At 45.5% G+C, this 19,810-nt stretch overlaps 1 protein-coding gene across 4 annotated transcripts in view; it reads left to right on the top strand.

Moving 5' to 3' along the window:
* Positions 1-19,810, top strand: part of CNKSR3 (CNKSR family member 3) — a 76,677-nt gene that overhangs the window by 21,809 nt on the left and 35,058 nt on the right. For all 4 annotated transcript variants that reach the window (XM_054722231.1, XM_054722232.1, XM_054722229.1 and 1 more), the window contains exon 2: positions 19,016-19,179. In XM_054722231.1, coding sequence (XP_054578206.1) covers positions 19,016-19,179 — 164 coding nt within the window. The remainder of the gene's footprint in view (positions 1-19,015; positions 19,180-19,810) is intronic.

The following is a 19,810-nucleotide window of genomic DNA, read 5'->3' as shown; positions in this document are numbered from 1 at the left end:
CACAGTTTGATTCCTGGTCAGGGCACATGCCCGGGTTGCAGGCTTTATCCCCAGTGAGGGGCGTGCAGGAGGAAGCCGATCAATGATTCTTCCTCATCATTGATGTTTCTATCTCTCTCTCTCTGAAATCAGTATCCCTTCCTCTCTGAAATCAATAAAAAATATATTTAAAAAAAAAACACACAGGCATGCATGCAATTATAAAAGCTTAACAATGATGTAATCATGAAGGACACATGGCAATATGGGCCGGTTTTCCTAATCTCCATTCTTGAAGGCAACTCATTTCTTATATTTCAACTAGGGGCCCAGTGCACAACGAATTCGTGCACCTTGAAAGGAACTGTGGGCCACCGGGCGGCAGTAGGCACAGGGGCGGGTCTTGGCCCATCCTCCCTGCCCCTGCCTGGCCCCTCCTGCTGCGCCCCGGTCTCCTGTCTGCTGGCAGCCTCGCAGCGGGTATGAGTGGGGCCAGCACCGTCATCAGGTGCCATCACGGCCAGCAGCCACTGATCGCACACACTTCTGGCGCCGAGTGATTGGAACTGTTGCTGGGGACCGGCAGCTGGTGTGAGTGGCGGCTCCGGCGCTGGCTGCGGGTGTGAGCGGGGCCGGCCCTGGCAGCAGGTGCAAGCGCCGGGCAGGACCATGGTGCATGGGAGCAAAGGATTTTCAGTAACCACCAGAGGCTTGCCAGCAACCTTGACGACAGCAACCATTGCCCTGCCTTGGTCTGGTGCCCCTGCTCACCCGTTCCACCGTCCTGCCGCAGCCGACACCTGCCATGTTCTGCACATCCTCCCTGGTGGTTAGCACACGTCATAGCGACTGGTTGTTCGGTCGTTCCGGTTGTCCCATCATTGGGTCTATTTGCATATTAGCCTTTTACTATATAGGATTTCCAGCTGCTGCCTTAAAGAGGGACATTCCAGAGGGCAGGTGGATGTTCATGGCCAGTTCCTTAGGTCTCATATTGAAACTAACTCTTATCAAGTAAGCATTAGAGGGACCTTCACATTTCCTGAGGATGTGGGCCTGTGTCACGGCCTTCTGAAGAAATCATACTCTCTAGACATGATGGCACATACTCAGTTCATCAAGGAAACGGGGCTTTGTGGGACATAAAGAAATAGAGAACATGGTGTCTCTTCCGTGGGATGGAAATTGCTATTTACAGCTCAGTCGTGCCGCCTCTTAGACAGTGGATGACAGGGACGTGCCCACCCAGTGGTGAACACGGGTTTACATCTGCGTCTGTTCATTTATGAAGCACCAGTCAATCTGATCACACAGAGAACAAATCGAGGAGACAGCTGTTTCCCATCTCCATCCTGCTCTTGGGGACCCCCCCCCCCCCCCCGCCATACACACAGTTAGAGGCTTGACTTTCCTGGGGAAGTCACACTCCAGGACGGGAGCGTCACCTGCAGTCGAGGAAAGGCAGAGCCGGCTGGGGCAGAAAAGCCTCACCCCCGTGCTTACTGTTGCCGTGACCTTGAACACAGCCGTTCAGAGCCGCCATCTGCAGAACGGGGCTACTAAGGCGTCCTCTGGTGATTGTGAGGATGATTGAGATACTGGGAGTGAGTGCCCAGCTCGTGGTATGGAATACAGAAAGGCCCAGCCAGGAAACGTACTTGTGGTTTTTCTCTCTTTCCTTTTGTATCCCTTTGTCATGAGATGAGATGGGCCTAGCTCAACATTGTTCACCAGGCGTGACTTTCTGAGGCTGACAGTCAGCAAAGAGAAAGTTTCCTTCTCCAAAAATTTCCCTCCTGGAGTTGCAGCCATGCTGTGATGTAGTTGCCCCCCCCCCCCCCCCCCCCGCCCCGCCCTGATCACTGCCCCGCATGAAACCAGAGCTGGGGGGGGGGGGGGGCACAGGCACTAGACAGTTACAGTAAGTTACAAGTCCAAAGTCTCAAATTACTTTGGCCCAAGTTTGACACTTGAAAGTCTCCTCCAGGTGCTTCCTCTTGAACCAGAGAATGTAGAATCCCACGGGGAAGGACGCGTCCTTTTAAAAAAACGCCGTTTTGAAATCCGCAAATGCCGGGCGTCCATCTCTGGGCTCCTCGGTGCACATTCTCGCCTGGATTTTTCTCAGGGGCTCGATCTGTGCGGTAATCATTGTCAGCCCTGCTTTGACTCATGCATTCCTCGCGGCTGCAGTCAGATGTGTGTTTATGTGAAATATGGAAACGATTTCCCCCTCCTCTTCCCTTTGTGCTGGAGTTGGGATGGAGCCGCCGAAGCTCGCCTTTGTGATTGTTAAGGGGTCCTCCGTTTCGGGGCTGGAGGAGGGACAGCTGGGGCCCTCGCTGTCATCCCTGCAGCTGAAGCCTGACTGTGAACCCAGCATCCTTACCCCGCGCCCGGAGGCCCTCCCCTTCTAAAACTTGGAGTTGCCCAACATTGAAAACAAGACGGAAACGCCAACCACGGCAGAGGAATGGGCACCGGAGGAAGGATGTCTTACCCTGCCTGTGTCTCCTGTATCCGGAGCCGGATGTCTTGTGTCCTGGTCTCGGCTTAAAACATTATTTTTTCTTCTCTTCACCTGCTCTTCCGCTTGGGTCCCATGAGGTTGGGGAAGGTATAGGCTGCGTTTTCGAGGTCCAGAGTTCCAGCTGTAGAAAAAGAAAAGCCAAACCAGAGTGCGTGATCCTCCCCCGCTGAAGCCGTTTATCCTCCTGCAAAGGAACGTTTTGTGAAAACGATCCCAGGCCGTAAAAGAGACTGGACGGCGCTGGCGTTGGGGCCAGCCTGATGTTCTCATTATATGTTGAGCAACCCTGTAGTGCCGTGGCAGATCGGGTTTCTTCCTTCGCAGCATCATGTTTTCCCAACTGCCGACTTATAGCTGCTTCATGTGCCGTGACACATGGCCAGGCGTCAAGATCATTTTACAGCGGAAGAAACTCAAAAAAACTTAAGACATGCAGCTTTCAGGGAAAGAAAAACACACACACAGAAGTCAGCTTTGCAAAGAGTTCAAATAAAAGGGCATCTACGGGTTTATGCTTCCTTCATGGGCCGATCTCAGAGATCCCTAAAAGAGGACATGCATTGTAGTCATTCCTTCACCAGCCCCTCAAGGTGTAGAGCTGTGTGGAGGGGCCTTGAAGGAGCTCCGGTTTACTAAGGAGCCAGAGACAGGAATCGGAATACCCGGTCCAGGGCGCAGGGAGGGGGTGGTGAGCCCCGCTGGGTGGAGGTGGTGGGGCCGGGGCCCAGAGGAGGCCTCCTCACGGAGGAGAAGCTTCAGGTGAGTCTTGGAGGCTCGCGAGGCCTCTGCCAGATCAGATAGGAGTGTGGGAGGCCTGCAGAGGCATGAAAGTGGGAAGCGGCAAGGTGTGTTAGGAGAAAGAATCCTGACGCGGAGAGGCTGCAGCTGTAGGGTGCAAGAGGGAGGAAGATGGGTGTGGAACTCGGCCAGGAGCCTCGGGCCAACCCTGGGAGGCCTTTGCATGTCATACGGTCATGCTGGTGCCTTTAGGACTGGGCCCCGCTCACTGGCGAGGCCCTTCTCTGATAAGGTGATACTTTATCAGCTCCTTTCCCCTTCTTCCTAGCACAGCCCTGACCTGTTGCAGGGTAGGGTTAGTGTGTTCGCTGCCTGGGTCCAGTCCCTGGGAGCGCTGACTTCCTTCCCACAAGAGTACGGACTTCCTTCTGGTCTGAACAGTACCCAGTGCCTCCAAGTGCCAGCCGTTGAGTGTTGGACTTCATCCTCTGAATGCTGGGGAGGCATTAGAGGGAATACATGGGTCGCATGAGCATACTTGGGTGTCAGGAAGAGTAGAATGAATGACACATCAAGCCGATGCCAAGTGTTTCGGGAGGGAGCTCCTTGCACATGGAGGGTCGGGGAGGAAGCATGTCAGAGGACCTGCTCCCCGGGCCACCTTGGATGGGCCCAAGCTTTGCCCACCTGGTTGATTATCAACAGCTGGTATCAGTCTCATTTTACTGGAGATGTTCTTCAAACTCTGCTCAAAATTGGAGGGAAGTTCTGAGAATTGTTTTTCCTATTCTGCAAAGCCACTAGCTGCCCAAGGATTCCAACAGAGGTCATGATGTCATCATGTTCCCTAGTCGCGTGCGGTATGACGTTGTTTTGGTCAACAACAGGCCACATATACTATGGCGGTCCCCCAAGATTATAATGGAGCTGGAAAATTCCTATAATCTGGTGACATCGCCATTGTAGTGTTCTAGTGCAACGCATTCCTCACGTGTTTGTGGTGATGCTGCGGTAAACAGACCTGTAGCTGCTAACTGGCAGCATAGCACAGACAACTATTCACAGAACGTAATACTTGGTAATGGTAATAGATGACTATGCTACAGGTTTGTGTATTTATTACACTATATGTTTCGTCATTATTTTGGAGTGCCCTCTTTATACTTGTATATAAAAAAACGTTTTCTGTAAAAGTGTTGTACCAGTAGCAACCTCATAGAGCTCATGTTTACTGTGTCTCTTGGAAGAAGCATGTTCTCTTGTGCTTGATTCCGTCTCATGTCGTTTTCTACAGTGACGTGCTGTGCAGACTGTCCCATTCAGCCTACAGTGTGTAGAGGCTGTACGATCTAGGTTTGTGTGAAGGCACTCAGTGATTTTTCACACAAGAATAAATTGCCTCATGATGAATTTCTTGAACTATATTCCTGTGAACTGGCACATGATTGTGATCATTTTTTTTTCATTTATTGATAATTCAATGATAGAAAGATTTGATCTCAATTTAATGATCTTCCTTTGAAATGCATTGAATATGTTGATACAAAATGAGTTCCTTCTGTAAAAGTAGGTTTTAATAGACTTTTTGATAGCCGATCTCATACCTATTCGTGTCTTGCAGTTAGGTTGTCTGCAAAATGAGAAAAGATAAGAAAGTGAACATTCTGCAGATTTTCAGAGATAACTGATATGATGTACCAGCCTGTTGACTGGGCTTGGAGGAGTTCCACATGCATAAATTTTCCTGATAACTAACTGAACTTAAGACCTGGATATTTTTTATTTTCCACTCATTTTGGCTAGGAAGCTTTCTAAAACAAATGATTTACTTTCTTGTGCTCAGAAACAGAGTGCATTCAACATTCCATGAATTTTGCGTAATTACTGAAGCGTTTGTTTACCGCAAGAATAATGTAGTGACGCTTTTGACTGTCTTGGTGAGCGACTCTGGAATGTCATCGTTTCAGCTGCCCCCGGTTTTCCGATAGCAGATGCTCCTACCAGCACACCGCGTGTGCCTTTCTTGAATGGACTCAACTTGTCTCTTTGAAGGCTGGAAAACAGAACCACGTACTTGCTTTCTAAAAGGAGATTAAATAGGCTTTGGGTGAGGCCCTGTGTGAGAAGTCCTGGGTGAGTCCTGGGAATGTACTTATCATCTAGGCTTAACATTTCAAAGAACAAAGGACTCATATTTTTCAGTTCTTCCTAACATTAAACCATCCATATCTGAACAAAATTACACTGTTATTTCTATTGGCCAGGCTGCTGGATTTGCAGAGTGAAAAATAAATCCCCAGGCCTCTTACCCTGTTTGTCTAGAGGGCTCTTGGCTTACCATTGGTTTCCAAGGTGTGTGAGGTGAAGTGGCTGGAGCTGTTACTATACTAAAGGTTTGTTTTATCATCTTCAATAACAATGATAACTTATCGGCTATCTACTATATGTAAGGCATTGGGAGCAATGTGGGGAAATAACTTCTTCCTAGAAATTCAAATTCTAGTTTGGAAGAGGAAGTAATGGAAGAGAATCAGTTAAAGGATGACCTTGAACCGAGGGGACAGATTCCAAGATAACTCAGAGCTGACGGGAAGAGGCCCCAGGGAAGTACAGCAGTGGATCAGCCCTGTTTGTCAGAGGTGTTGCAGGTGGTGTCCAGGTTAGCGTACCTGAGTTCAAGATTGTCTGTACATGCCAGGTGGGTGGGGTGGACAGCAGCACCTACGGGAGGTGAGCCAGGTGATCACTTCCACATGGGGAGGGGGCGGTTCATGGAGTGGGGAGGATTAGTGTTGGGTCTTGACTAATGAGTACAATTGCTGTGTTTCAGAAAGCGAGGGAGGGCTGGCCAAGAGGAGCATAATGCCCAGGCTGGGGAGGTGGAAAAGGGCCAGATATGTGTTGCAACTCTGATTTGTTCTGTTCTCAAGAGAGCTTGTTCATTCTCCCGGCTTCTCTCTCTGAGCCTCCGGGTGGGAAGACAATGGGTTCTGGGGTTGGATGAACTTGGAGCTCAAGACCAGTTCTACCACTTTCTAGGGGTGTCATCTTCAGCAATTTTTCTGAGTCCCTCTAACATCCACTCCCTCATAAAAGGCAGGGAGATAATCAGACTGATCTTGTTGACTCTTTAGAAAGGTAAATGAGACTTGCATTTGACCATGTACTATAGAAACCTAGACTATGCTCAGTAAATGGTATAATTTTCTTGGACCAGCCCTTACTCAGGGCTCCTGTCTGGAGCCTCTTGGTGCCCACAGGCTGTGCCCACTTACTGACTCACTTACAATCAGCTCAGCAGGTGCAGGAGGAAATGCATTACCTCATCTTCTTCCTACACTTCTCTCCCTTTTCAGATCTGTTCACCCTCTTACGTTGCCATTTTCAGTCTGGGTAGAGTTTGAATTCTTACAGTTAACCTAGTTCAAACTCTTGGGTTCATCTTTGATTAATTTTTGCCTTTTGTATGACATCTCTAGTCTGTCATCTGATCCTGTCCATTTTTTCTCTTGTGATGCCCTCATTTCCATGTGCACTGGGCTCCCATCACTTTGCAATGGATTGCTCAGAGGCTTGTCCGAGGGAGTCTCTGACTTTACCCAGCCTCTGTCCATCTAGCACATTCTTCAGATACTTTGATTTGGCCACTCCTGTTCCATCTAACCTTGTTTTTCATTAGTTCTGCATATGATAATAGGTGATATTTATGTGTGCTTTTTGTGTGCCAGGTATATGTTAAGGCTTTTATTTATGTTAACCCAGTTTTCTTTATAACAGCCCCATCAGGTACTTTTATCCTTGCCATTTTGTAGTGGAGGAAACCAAGTCACGGGGGAATTAAGTGATTGTCCAAGGTTGAATAACTAGTCAGTGTTTGAATGCAGGTGACCTGGCTCCAGACCCTGTATTCTTAAGACCTGCTTTGTCTTCCTTCTCTTTCACCCATATAGACTCCGAGACAGCAGGGGCTAAGTCATTCACCTCTGCTCACTCCATGCATCTTCTTGATATACAATAGGCACTTACTAAATGCATGTACCGCATCATTTCCTCCTTTCTTCTCTGAGACCTAGTTCACGCTGCTCTCTCCCAGCATCCTGGTGAGAGATGGAGGCGGGGGAAGGGCTCTCCTACAACCTCATACAGTTTGGGGTTCAGATCTCAGACACATACCAGCTGTGTCTCTTAGGCCACTCTATAAAATTGGGGATATAGGAATGCCTGCCTCATAGAGTTTATCTGGAGTGTGTCAGATGCTTTGATTCCGTTTCTAGCGCATGGGAAATGGTCAATAAGCATTAGCTTCTACAAGTAGTTGTATTATAGTGCCCTCCCCTCCCACTTTCAGCTAACTTTTGTGTGTTCTTTTAGGCCTATTCCAGCTCCTATGTTCTCTATGTCACTTGTGTAACGTCTTCAACTTAACAAAGAACTGGATACTTGTTCCTGTTTGACCACTTATTAGTTGTGTGACTTTGAGCCAGTCACTAAATTTTGCAAGTCTAAGTTGGATCATGGTGACAACAAGGGTTTTTATGTATTAAATAAGGAATATGTGACTTATTCTAAGCATTCAACAAACTTTCATTTTCTTGGCTTTTTCCCTTCCTTGTCACCAACTCCTTCTCCACTGACCAGCAGAAACTTCATAGCAGCTCATCAGTAGACTCAAGAATCTAACTTAGTTGTTTGGAAATTACATGGAAGAAAGGGGGGCTGCTGTGGCGTGGGAGGGACTGGACTGCGGTCCGTCAGCAGGAAGCTCGAAGTTGAAGAGCTCCGGCCCTGTGTCCTTTTGCCTTTTTGAAATGCACTCAGTGGTCATTCTGAACATGGCCAATCCGTACAATGAATAACAACTTTGACATCCTTTGAATTCATTCATTCAACAAATAACTCTTGAGTAGCTACTCTGCCAAGAATGGTCCTAGATATTGAGGGTATGATGATAGACAAAACCAACCTGGTTCTGGTTTCCATGGAGCTTGTCAATGTTGGGGAGACAGACACCAGCCATGCAAATATGCTAATTAGACTGGGTAGCTGAACGACCTTCGGGACGTCCTTCCGGACAACCTTCCAGACGAAGCTGGGCCTGCGAGGGCCGAGACAAGCTGCCTTGACTGCGAGGGCTGACCCCTTTGCACAAATTTCGTGCATCGGGCCTCTCGTTAATTTATAAAGTGAGATGTGTTATGAAGAGAAAGCAAAGGTGTCATGATTCATAATAAGCGAGATTTGGTGTTGAGAGCCAGGGAGGTATTCCCATTGGAAGGAATGTTTGAGCTGAGGGCTCAGTCGGAGTGTCCAACCCAAGGAGTCAGTGGAATATCTTTAAATGTAACACTCACTCTTTTTCTTTAACGCAAGATGCTATTTAGTATTTTATTAAGCTTGGACGATGACAGATGATAATTAGTCTTCAAATCTGGAGGTGCCCAATTATGCTGTCCCTGAATGTTTTTTTAATCTAACGTGTGTGTGTGTGTCAGGCTGGGTGAGGGGGGCTGAAAGAATTTGATCACAATCAGTCATTGTGTTTTTATTACACTCGGGGCCAGTGCTGTCAGTCAAGCCCACTCTGTTGCATTGTGGGTCGCGTTGTCTGGGCTTGCCTACCCAACGGCAGGTGCCCTTTATTTTCATCTGTATTGTGTACATTTGCTCTGAAAGTTGTTTTTGTTGAAACTTGAAGAGCCAGGTGCTTGCAGCGAGAGCATGGTCAGACTTACTGGAAATTGGAACACAAAGAAGGGACACCCCTCAGCCAAGTGTAACGGGCTACCCACATATGACAGTTGTTTGGGGCATTGTTCTTTCAAACCCCCCAGTATAATTATCACCCCGGAACTCATTTTTTTGATTTTCTTCTTCAGGAAAGGTACTTCCTGAAATGTTACAGCCATCTTCCAAGTTGAGGAGCCTGTGATAGTCCTAGAGATGATTTTAGATTGTCTGACTAGATCAAAGGAAGACTGCAACTAGCATTTCTTCAACGCCTGTCACTTGCAGTTTCCCTTTTAACATGAAGAAGCAGGACCTGGGAGACAATGATATCCAGCTAATTATTTTTTCTTAATCATATTTATGTTTGTGGTACTTTCTATTTATGGCAAGTGATGCCAATTTATAACAGTGATTTAAAGACTAACAATGATGTTTAAATCAATTTTTAAAAAAATTAAGTACAGCCAGTGTGGCTCAGCGGTTGAGCATCGACCCAGGAACCAAGAGGTCGCTGGTTCGATTCCTGGTTAGGGCACATGCCTGGGTTGTGTGCTTGATTCCCAGTAGGGGCCATGCAAGAGGCAGCATATTGATGATATTCCTCTCTCATCGATGTTTCTGTCTCTCTATTCTTCTTCCTTCCCCCCTCTCTCTAAAAAACTCAATAAAAATATTTTTAAAAAACCTAAATACATAATAGTAGAAATGACACTGAAATTTGGCAAAATCAGAAAGTTGGTTCTTGAATGACTGAAGATTGGGAATACTGCCTTGGTGTAATCTGGATTTTCTCTCTGCTCTCTGGCATTTGGTTTCTATTTCTAAGGGCTCATTTTAAATTTGGATGTTAAAATCTGATGACACCATAAAATATTACTTCATACCCACTAGTATGGCTCTAATAAAAAAGATGGATAATAACAAGTGTTGGTGAAGATATGAAGAAATTGAAACCCTCATAAATTGCTAGTAGGAATGAAAAATGGTGCAGTCCCTTTGGGATATAGTTTGGCAATTCCTCAAAAAGTTAAACATAGAGTTTCCATATGACTCAATTATTCTACTTCTAGGTAGGTATATACTTGAGAGAATTGAAAACATATGTTCACATAAAAATCTGTACATGAATGCTCATAGCATCATTATCTATAATAGCCAAAAGTAGAAACAACCTAAGTGTCTATCAGCTGATGAATGGATTAAACATTATGGTATAGCCATACAATGGGACAGCCATAAAAAGGAATGAAGTATTGAACATGCTAAAATATGGATAAACTGAAGAAATTGTGCTAAGTGAAATAAGCCAGACCTGAAGGCTCCTTACAAAATGTCCATTATAGGCAAACCCATTGAGATAGAAGAAGGTTAGTGATTACAGAGCTTGGGTGGAAGAGGGAATGGAGAGTGTCTGCTAATGGGTATGGGTTTCTTTTTGGGATGATGGAAATAGTTTCCAATTAGATAGTGGTCACACAACTCTCTGAATATACGACAAATCCTGGAATTATACACTTTAAAAGGGTGAATTTTATGGTATGTGAATTATGTATTAATATAAAAATCAGGTAGCATAAAAATGTGTGACTGGCCATAGAAGCCATTGCCAATGGGACGGGACTCCTGCCATTGCGTTATCCAGTGGTGCCCATGTGGCCTTAGAGCCAGAATTCTGACATAGACTGACATGGGTGGGTTCTCCCCTGCTGTGCAAAGCATAACATTCTGTTTTTATCTTCACAGTAGTCCTCTAAGATACGTGGGTTATTCATATATAATAGAGGAGGTCAGTACTTAAAAGAAGTTGAATGGTAGAGTAGGAACTTGAACCTGGGTCTTTACACTGTACTTTCTACTATAATTTATAAACAAATTGTCGCACACTTGATTGGTAAGTGGCCAAGGTCATAGTTGCAAAATGGGGTGGAAGATGAGAATGTTTACTCTTGCCAGATTAACTCACTTATTTGTATTCTAATTCACCCTTTCCTTGATGCCACTTCTAAATATATTGACTCAAGATGTCTTTAATAACAATATTAGAGTACTTCATAAGTTGCAAAGCACTCTTAAGCACAATACTTCATATTATCTTAGTTTGAAGCTAAGGAAAGTGAGGTGTCAACGTAAGTAGCTTCCTAGACACACAGGAAGTTAAGAAGTCAAGCTAGGTTTTAAGTCAAGTTGTCTGACACCATGTCCACTGTATTTTCTGGTTGTTTTGGAGTGTGTAGCTCCATTCCTTCTTCATTAATTCAACATTACTTCCTGAGTGTCTATTGTGAGCAAGAGTCTGTTCATGGAGCTGGAGATATGTAGGCAAAGGCACTCACTTAAGTGCAGTTTAGAGGGAGGAGACAAACAGAAGACCATTAGCCTCATAAGCATGGTAATTTCAGGTAGTGATGTTTTAAGAAGAAAATAAAAAGTTGATACGATAGAAGTGATTTTGATACATATGAGAAAGAAGATACCTACCAAGAAAAGTTCTTGGTGGCTGACTGGGCTCAAATGTAAGAACAGAGCCTACCAGCTGTTTTAAAATGGGCCTCTCATGCAAGCTGCATTTCACAGAGCAGCCTGCACTCAAGTGCCTGCCAGCACTGTGTCCCTGCTGGCTGAGCCCGTCCTTTCTTATGAAGGCGTTTCTGGAATTATATTTCAACCAATAGGACTGAGATGTTCCCTGTCCAATCAGAGCTGTGCGGCCATATTCCCATTAGCACCTTTACAACCAATCAGAGTGGCTCCATTCAAACCAATCAGGACATGGCTTTTGGGACTGACTAATCAAACTGTGAGGATTTGGAATCCACATCTGCAAGAGAATGGGCCAATCAGGGACCAGGAGCGGAAATTGTGTGTGTGTGTGTGTGTGTGTGTGTGTGTGTGTGTGTGTGTGTCTATAAGTCACCTATCCTCTGGCACTTTCCACTGAAGACTGAGGACTGCATTTCCCCAGCTACAGCTGAAACATGGAGGACTTCTTGCAGTCCTCGTCTGAGAGCCGCCCCTGCCTTCGCTGTCCCACAGCCATGCTGTTTGACAATTGTGCTGTAATACTGTCGAGCTGGTCCATAGCTGTGCTGTTCTCATAGACATGCTGTATCACTACTGAGCTGTTTGTCCTGAATAGTTTCCTTCCTCACCACACCCAAACTGGGGATTTCTGTTAGCATTGAGTTCGTGACAACAATCATCAGTAGGCACATAGATGGACATTTTTTTTTTTAGATTGAATGGCCAGGGAGTGTTTCTCTGAGAGGTGATATTTCAGTTGAGACAATGAGTACCTAAGAAAGTCAGCCAGGCAAAGATCTGGCTGAAGACTTTGCTAGGGAGATGAATATTTAGTGTAGTGCATATCCTCAGCATTTCCTGTGTTTCTTACCCAAATTTAGAGACTTGAATTTAAACCGTTATTCTAGTCTTCTGTATACACATGTCATTTTCTACTTTTTGGCAGAATGTATATATACTATAAATAAATTATATATTATAAAAATAAATTTCAAATTAAATACTTACTTTTTAATAGAAAAATATCATCCCAGATGTGTGATGTTCTATCAGGCATAAGACTCATGCAAAATTCCCTCTTAGGAATATGAGCCATGGTTTTTGCTTGGATGACTAAAGGGATGTTTTGAAGCTCATGAGAAGAGAATGTCATTCTATCAGTGGGCCCACATCAGGACCACCTACTGACCATACTTTTCATGGGAATCCCCAAAGGAGTTCATAAGCCCCCCCTCCTCCCACAAGTGCTAGAGGGTAGTGTCTCTTTGATGCTAAATATATATATATCGAAGCTGACTCAGATGGACATAAACCTTTGTTCTGGGGAAAATCTCATTTTTTTAGAACTCCCAAGCAGAAAGCTTTTGTTTCGTTGGTGTTGCCATGCCTCTCCAAAACAAGAAACAGGGAAGTGAAAGGATGGAGGTGGTTTGAGTGAAATATCCTTGAGTTTTGGGGGGTGGTGGTGGTGGGTGAGGGTGGGGTAGGACGTTCCATGGAAAAGGTTTCAGTGCCTGTTGTTTCACGGAAGGACCAGTCTTGGTAGTGACTGTCAAGGCCCTTTGGGCTCTCAGCGGAAGCAGAGGAGCCATCTAATCTGCATTGACTCTGCAAAGCTTCACCTCCCTCCTTGCTGTCCTGTGCCTGCTTCCTGCATTCCCACCCCGTTCTCTTTGGTTAACTCTTTTTCATGGAGCAGCACTTCCAGACTTTCTAACCCTCTAGAGGCAAAAAGAAACAACGAGCCCTAACTGGTTTGGCTCAGTGGATAGAGCATCGGCCTGCGGACTGAAAGGTTGCAGGTTCGATTCCAGTCAAGGGCATGTACCTTAGTTGCGGGCACATCCCCAGTAGGAGGTGTGCAGGAGGCAGCTGATCGATGTTTCTCTCTCATCGATGTTTCCAACTCTCTATCCCTCTCCCTTCCTCTCTGTAAAAAATCAATAAAATATATTAAAAAAAAAAAAGAAACAACGAAAGGAAGTGGAGCAGAATAGCTTAATAATACATCTTTCTTCCTTCATCGTTGTCCCTTCCCCACACACGTTTTCTTTCAGGGAGTTCTCAGTTCACTGTCTTAGGGCAAAGCCAGAGTCCCAGGCTATGGTAGAGTGGACCCTCCGGTCTCCCGGTGTTTCCTGGTGTTGCCGCATCCTTGCTGGAGCGTGTTCCTGTGGGGCAGGTGCTGCGTTCGTCTTTGTGGTAGGATGCAAGTCGGTACATGAGCCGAGTGAGTGGACTGCTCTCTACTTTGGGAGCGGATCACAGACAAGGTTTGTTTTTTCTTTTTTTTGTAGCCTCAGGATATGCAGGTAGGTGTGCACCTGCCCTGACAGCGACTTCTCTCTCTTGTTCATAGTATTGCTTCTTTCTGCCTTTGTCTTTTTCTGGGATGCTAATGGCATACAGAAAACGTGCCTTTTTCTAAATTCAGGCTTTTGGAAAATAACTTTGGGAAATAATAGGTGGAGAGGCTTGTGAATTCCACAGATATTTAATCCTTTAAAGGCTGCCAATTTTATTGGTGTATCACTACCCTGTCTGGTCACCTCTGGCCTAAAGGACCGGTTTCTAGGGCCACATTCAAAAGTGAAGAGGCTACAAAAGAATTCCATCCAGATTTCTTGGGGGAAAAGTAGAGTCCATCAGTCTCCCCTGTGTTTTAGAGAGTGACTGAGGAGCGTGGTACACTGAATCCTGCAGACTGTTTGTTGATACCATGCTCCCCATGTAGGAGCTGGTGTCCCCAGTTTCTTAATTTTCTCATTTGACCCAATGGTGTTTACATGGCCATTAAAATGTCTGAGGGCCATCGTGGGCAGTAAACTAAGTCAGCTTAAGGACTTGTGCAATTTCCTGTTACATAAAACTCTACTTTCCTTGGGTCAGTTGAGAGGACATCTGTGAACATTCTGCATTGGAGGTTGTTCAGGTGGTATCTGGAGGTGAAGAGCAGAGACCCTGGTGCCAGTCCCCGTGGGTGTGAGCCCTGGTCCTGTGTGGCCCTGGGCAAGTCACCTCCCCTCTCTGTGCCTCATCCCCTCATCTCCAATGTGGGACACTTATGTGGGGACATTAGGGAGGTTAAGGGATTTATATACGTTCCGTTTTGGAAAGGTATCTGCCACGCAGTAAGTGACATTTAACCTTTTGCTACTATAATAGCTCTCATTTTATATGTTTCGCTTCCCTCTTAATTTTACATCTCAGAACACTTGATCCCTTCTCATCCATAGTATTGGGTAAGCTCTATCAAACCCATTGTATGTCGCATTAAAGACGTTAGAAGTTGTTTGGACATCAGTTTTGCAGGGCTGAGACGAAAGTCTCCTGTTTCCACCAGATGCAGACCGCTGGGTCCTTCGCCGGCCTTTGCTGCGGGCACATGCCGATGCTCTGGAGAGGATGCTGGCACCTCAGGCTGTAGGGCTCATTCCGGCCTTTGGCTCTTTAGTGTGCGTTTTATTTTTTAAAAATATTTTTTACTGATTTCAGAGAGGAAGGAGATTGAAACATCAATGACGAGAGAGAATCATTTATCGGTTGCGTCCTGCACGCCTCACACTGGGGATCGAGCCCGCAACCCGGGCATGTGCCCTGACTGGGAATCGAACTGTGAGCCACGCCCTTCTGGTTTAACATTTGATTTTTGTTACAGATCCATGTAAGGAGGTGGTATTATTGCCCCTGTTTTACAAATGAGGCCACTGAGGGACTTGCCCCAGGAATCCCGTTAGCAAGAAGTGGGACTGAGGTTGGAGATCAGGCTCTTAGCTGCTGCCCTGCCGTTTTCTGATATAAATCATAAGACGGTGTCTTTCACAATCATAAAGCATTGTTTTCCTTTCTGCTTTTGGGACTTCTTTGGGAGTGGAGGGTGGACTTCTTTGCAGCCAGGCCTAGTGGACTTCTTTGCAGCCAGGCCTAGTGGCAGTGGAGGGAGTCTGGGCCTCTCACTCTGGCTCCTGTTCTGTGGGAGCCCCTACGTCGTGATTCTTTTCACATTGAATTATCTGCTTAACTTAATTGGTGTGAATGGAATGTGTTTAATTTCCTTTTATTTAATTATGTGTTTCTCCCAGGCCTGCTGGACTCTCTGTAAGTTCCCTTTACAGAAAGCAAAAGAACTGGCCAATAGGGCCAATAGGTAAGAGTGTCGGGTTTATTGCAGATGCTAAACCCAGTTTACTTGAACTTGGGGGTTTAGTTTCCCTTCTTTGTGGGACTGCATAATAGTTTGATTCAGCTATTTATAAGTGTTTAATTGTATTTGAAACAATAGGATAACCGAACAATAGGCCATAACATACTGGAATAATGAAACCGGGGGCAATACTTTTTAAAAGCTAGTGTATTCATATATGTGTCCCTTGAGGGGAAAGTCTTAGCTCACCCTGGATTCTGTTTTTGGGTGGGAAGCAATGGGTTGTTTCTGCTTGGTAATCCTCCTGCATGTCGGAGAGGGTTTGATTAGTTGAGGAGAGATCATTTATATTCCCTCAGAACCCTGGAGGAGATTCGGGCCCCCTTTTTGTTACAAATGTTCTGTATCTGTCGGTTCTCAATCTCTGATCTTTTGCACCCTTCGTCCTATTTGGAATCCTCATCCCATCTCCCATCTCAACCTCTTTTCTGTGTCTAAACTATTTCCTTCATGCTCTAAAGCTACGTCTGAAATGCTGCTTCTTCAGTGAAACTTTTCACAGTGAGTGGAAAGAGAAATCTGGCCTTATCTTTATTTCTACTTCTTATTATTCAGGGATGAAGTTTAATGAATTCCCATTGTACATGGTTTCTTTACTTCAATTATCATGGGCTAATTTATTCTGCACATGAAAACCGTTTGGCCCAGCGAACACAAGTTGCAATTCAGTTTGTCATTGGACCTGGTTTATTTCGTTTAGGGAAGAGCTGATCATGTGTGGGTGAATATGAATTAAAATGTTACTGGGTTTATGTTGGCTTGCTAGGGCTGCCATAACAAAGCCCCACAGACTGGGTGGGTGACACAGTAGAAACTTATTTTCTAGCTGTTCTGGAGGCCGGAAGTCAGACATCAAGGAGTCAGCCGGGGTGGTTTCTTCTGAGGCCTCTCTCCTTGGCTTGCAGATGGCCGTCTTCTCCCCGTGTCCTCACATGGTCTTCACTCTGTGTGTCTCCTCTTTTTATAAGAATGCCAGTCATATTGGATTCGGGTCCATCCATACAACTTATTTTTAACGTAATTTCCTCTCTAACGATGCTACCTCCAAATAGTCATGTTTGGAGCTACTGGGGGTTAGGACTTCAGCATCAGAATATTGGGGAGGCACAATTCAGCCATCACAATAGACAAGGGAAGAGAACATCCTGACGGAGACGAGTGTGGGATATTGGTCATGATCTGGCTTAGAACTGGCTAAGTGATTTAGGGTAAAATTCAAAAGAATTCGTCTTTGGTCCATACTTTCCCAACTTTTTAGACTCATTGAGATCTGAAGACCTTCTAAATGAGTCTAAGATCCCATGATTCTTATTGCTTATTTAGGAAGATTGTTGGAGAGGGGTTTTTATAACCCTGTGTTTGCTGGTAGAATGCAAAAGAGCAGGGCTTTTGCCAAATAGACCTTGATTTGAAGTCAATATCTTTTCTTCTGCATGAAGCTGAAGAAAACTCGGCTATAAAAACGCTTCTCTTGGCATCTTGTAAGCTCTGTGACTGTGGATAGGTTATACAGCGTCCACGAGCCCTACTTCAGCCGTGGTGGACATAGAGTTCTCAGGAGGCTTTCCTTGGCCCTTGGTCATTGTCACAGCTGCCCGCTGCTGATGGATGCTGCCCCTCTGCCCACGCCCTGGGTGGCCCCAGGTGCTGAGACCCAGCCCCTGCAGCCCAGGTGGAGCATTGTCATAAATGCCTGCTGACTTGCGTGGTCTCCACTCACATGTCATGGAGACCACTTGTGGCTCAAGGCGGTCCCAGTGGAGCAAAGTTTATATCAATATCCCCAACCTCGCTTGCTGTGTGATGGAGCCCTTCTGCTAGACAGAGGTCATTTCAGGGAGGAATGACAACTCATCTGGTTACCAGAAAATTCATTGTTTCTTACCTCTTCTTTCTGTATTTAATAGTCCCAAATGGTTATCAGGAAATTGTTCTTCTTCCTCTATCTTATTAGGAGGCAATTGGGGAAAGTTTGTGGGGCAGAGATGTCGGTTTAGCCTAGCACATTAGATTTGAAGACCCACAAACTTTGGACACAGACAACAGGGGGGTGAGGGCATGAGTGGAGGAGGGGTGGGGGGACAATGGGGCGATAAGGACACATATGTAATACCTTAATCAATAAAGAAAAGAAAAAAAAAAAGACAACAAACTTTAGTATTGCCCGAAGTAAGTGCTAGACTTTTGTCTACCTTTCTAGTCTAGAGAGGACCCACATAGCAGAGTGTGTGTGTGTGAGTGTGTGCGTGTGCGTGTGCGTGTGCGTGTGTGTGTGTGTGTGTGGCAGGGAGGGGACAGCAGCATGCCTTTCACATTCATTGTTCTAGTTAAATTGAGTTTTTATCCTTTGTGTTGGGATTGAGTTTATAGCAATCTAGTCGTTTAAAACACTAGATGGCTTTTGTTATTAGGCTGCAATAGTTCAGCCAATTCCAGTAAAATTTTATTTCAGCAAAACCATTAACACGTGTTGACCAGAGAGTTCTCTGTCCAGGAATACAGATTCCCAAGTTCTACTTGGCTTACCTATTTTAACCATTATATAAGAACATTAGAATGCAACCCTGTTGGCAGTAGTGTTTGGCCTGGAGAATTCCCCTACGCTAACCCATTTACCATTGCCTTTCTTTGGTACCACTGCTGGATTCTGTATCATCAGAAGTTTTTCAGTTGCAAGGTACAGGCATGTCTCTGTCTCTGTCTGTCTCTCTCTGTCTCTCTCTCTCTCTCTCTCTCTCTCTCTCTCATGGGTTTATTTCTAGAAAATGACTGCCAGTATCTCCAAGGTTGTGTCTTTAAGGCTTCCATTTGGAAAGGAAGAAAGAGCCTCTATCGTCAGATATATCAAATATCAAGGAAGATTTTATTTGGTTCCTCTTGAGTCATATGGTCATCCCGGAACCTAATACTGGCTGGTAGATGAAATACTGTGGCAAAGCAACTTGATTGGCAGGCCCACTGGGATCACATGGGCCGGGAGAGGGCGGGAGTCCCCAAGGAAGAGTTGCTTAGCGAACAGTCACACATGTGTCTAGTACAGGTAACTGGCACTGCAAGTCCTCAGGGCGGGGGTGAGTGTTTGTTCTTTTAGTTGAAAGGGGATGGGAAGGTAACTCATATAACTGAACTGGATCCCTTTGGAAACTTGAAGCTGCACCTTTAAAATCTGTCTGAGATGAGAAGATGAGGCCACACTTGAAAGGTGTCCCTCGGGTGGCATACATGTTATATAATATGACAGTTATTGGAGCAGAATGGGTGACTCCCTGGAGAAAAGGCACACATGGCACTGATGACCGCCTTTGCTTCCCCGGTAGGCTTAGATGACTGCCTGCAGCAGTACGTCCACAAGTTTGAGCGAGAGAAGATCAACGGCGAGCAGCTGCTGCGGATCGCCCATCAGGACCTCGAGGAGCTGGGTGTCACTCGAATTGGACACCAGGAGCTGGTGTTGGAGGCGGTCGACCTTCTCTGTGCACTGGTTAGTTCAGGAAAAGGTGACCTGTGCCTGGGTGATGTTCTATCGAACTCTGTTCTCTTCAATCTCCATTGTTTGCCATTGAGCTTATCATCATCTTTACAAATATGTATATATTTTTTTTATTGGTTTCAGAGAGGAAGGGAGAGGGAGATAGAAACATCAATGATGAGAGAGAATCATTGATCGGCTGCCTTCTGCACACCCCCTATTGGGGATTGAGCCCGCAACCCGGGCATGTGCCCTGACGGGGAATGGAACTGTGACTTCCTGGTTCATAGGTCGAAGCTCAACCACTGAACCACACAGGTCGGGCCGTTATCTTCTTAATGATTCATTGACGTGAGCTGGAAGAAAAAAAAATCAATTTCCAGATTAAGAGTTGGAAAATTGGGGCCTGCGAGTTAAATCTGGTCTATGTCTATTTTTGTAAATAAAGTTTTATTGGGACACAGCCATGCCCATTCATTTAAGCATCATATGTTCCTGCTTTTATGTCACAAGGGCAGAGTTGAGTATTTATAACAGGGACCATGGGTCCCCCAAAGCCTAAAATACTATCTTGCCCTTTATAGGAAAAGTGTGCCTATTACCAAAAAACTCCTTTAGTTTCATTTTTTAATCTTTCATAAAG

This window comes from Eptesicus fuscus, chromosome 10 (assembly GCF_027574615.1).
Source record: "Eptesicus fuscus isolate TK198812 chromosome 10, DD_ASM_mEF_20220401, whole genome shotgun sequence".
Taxonomy (NCBI): domain Eukaryota; kingdom Metazoa; phylum Chordata; class Mammalia; order Chiroptera; family Vespertilionidae; genus Eptesicus; species Eptesicus fuscus.
The sequence above is the reverse complement of the archived record's forward strand: the minus strand, read 5'-3'. Positions and strand labels throughout refer to the sequence as shown.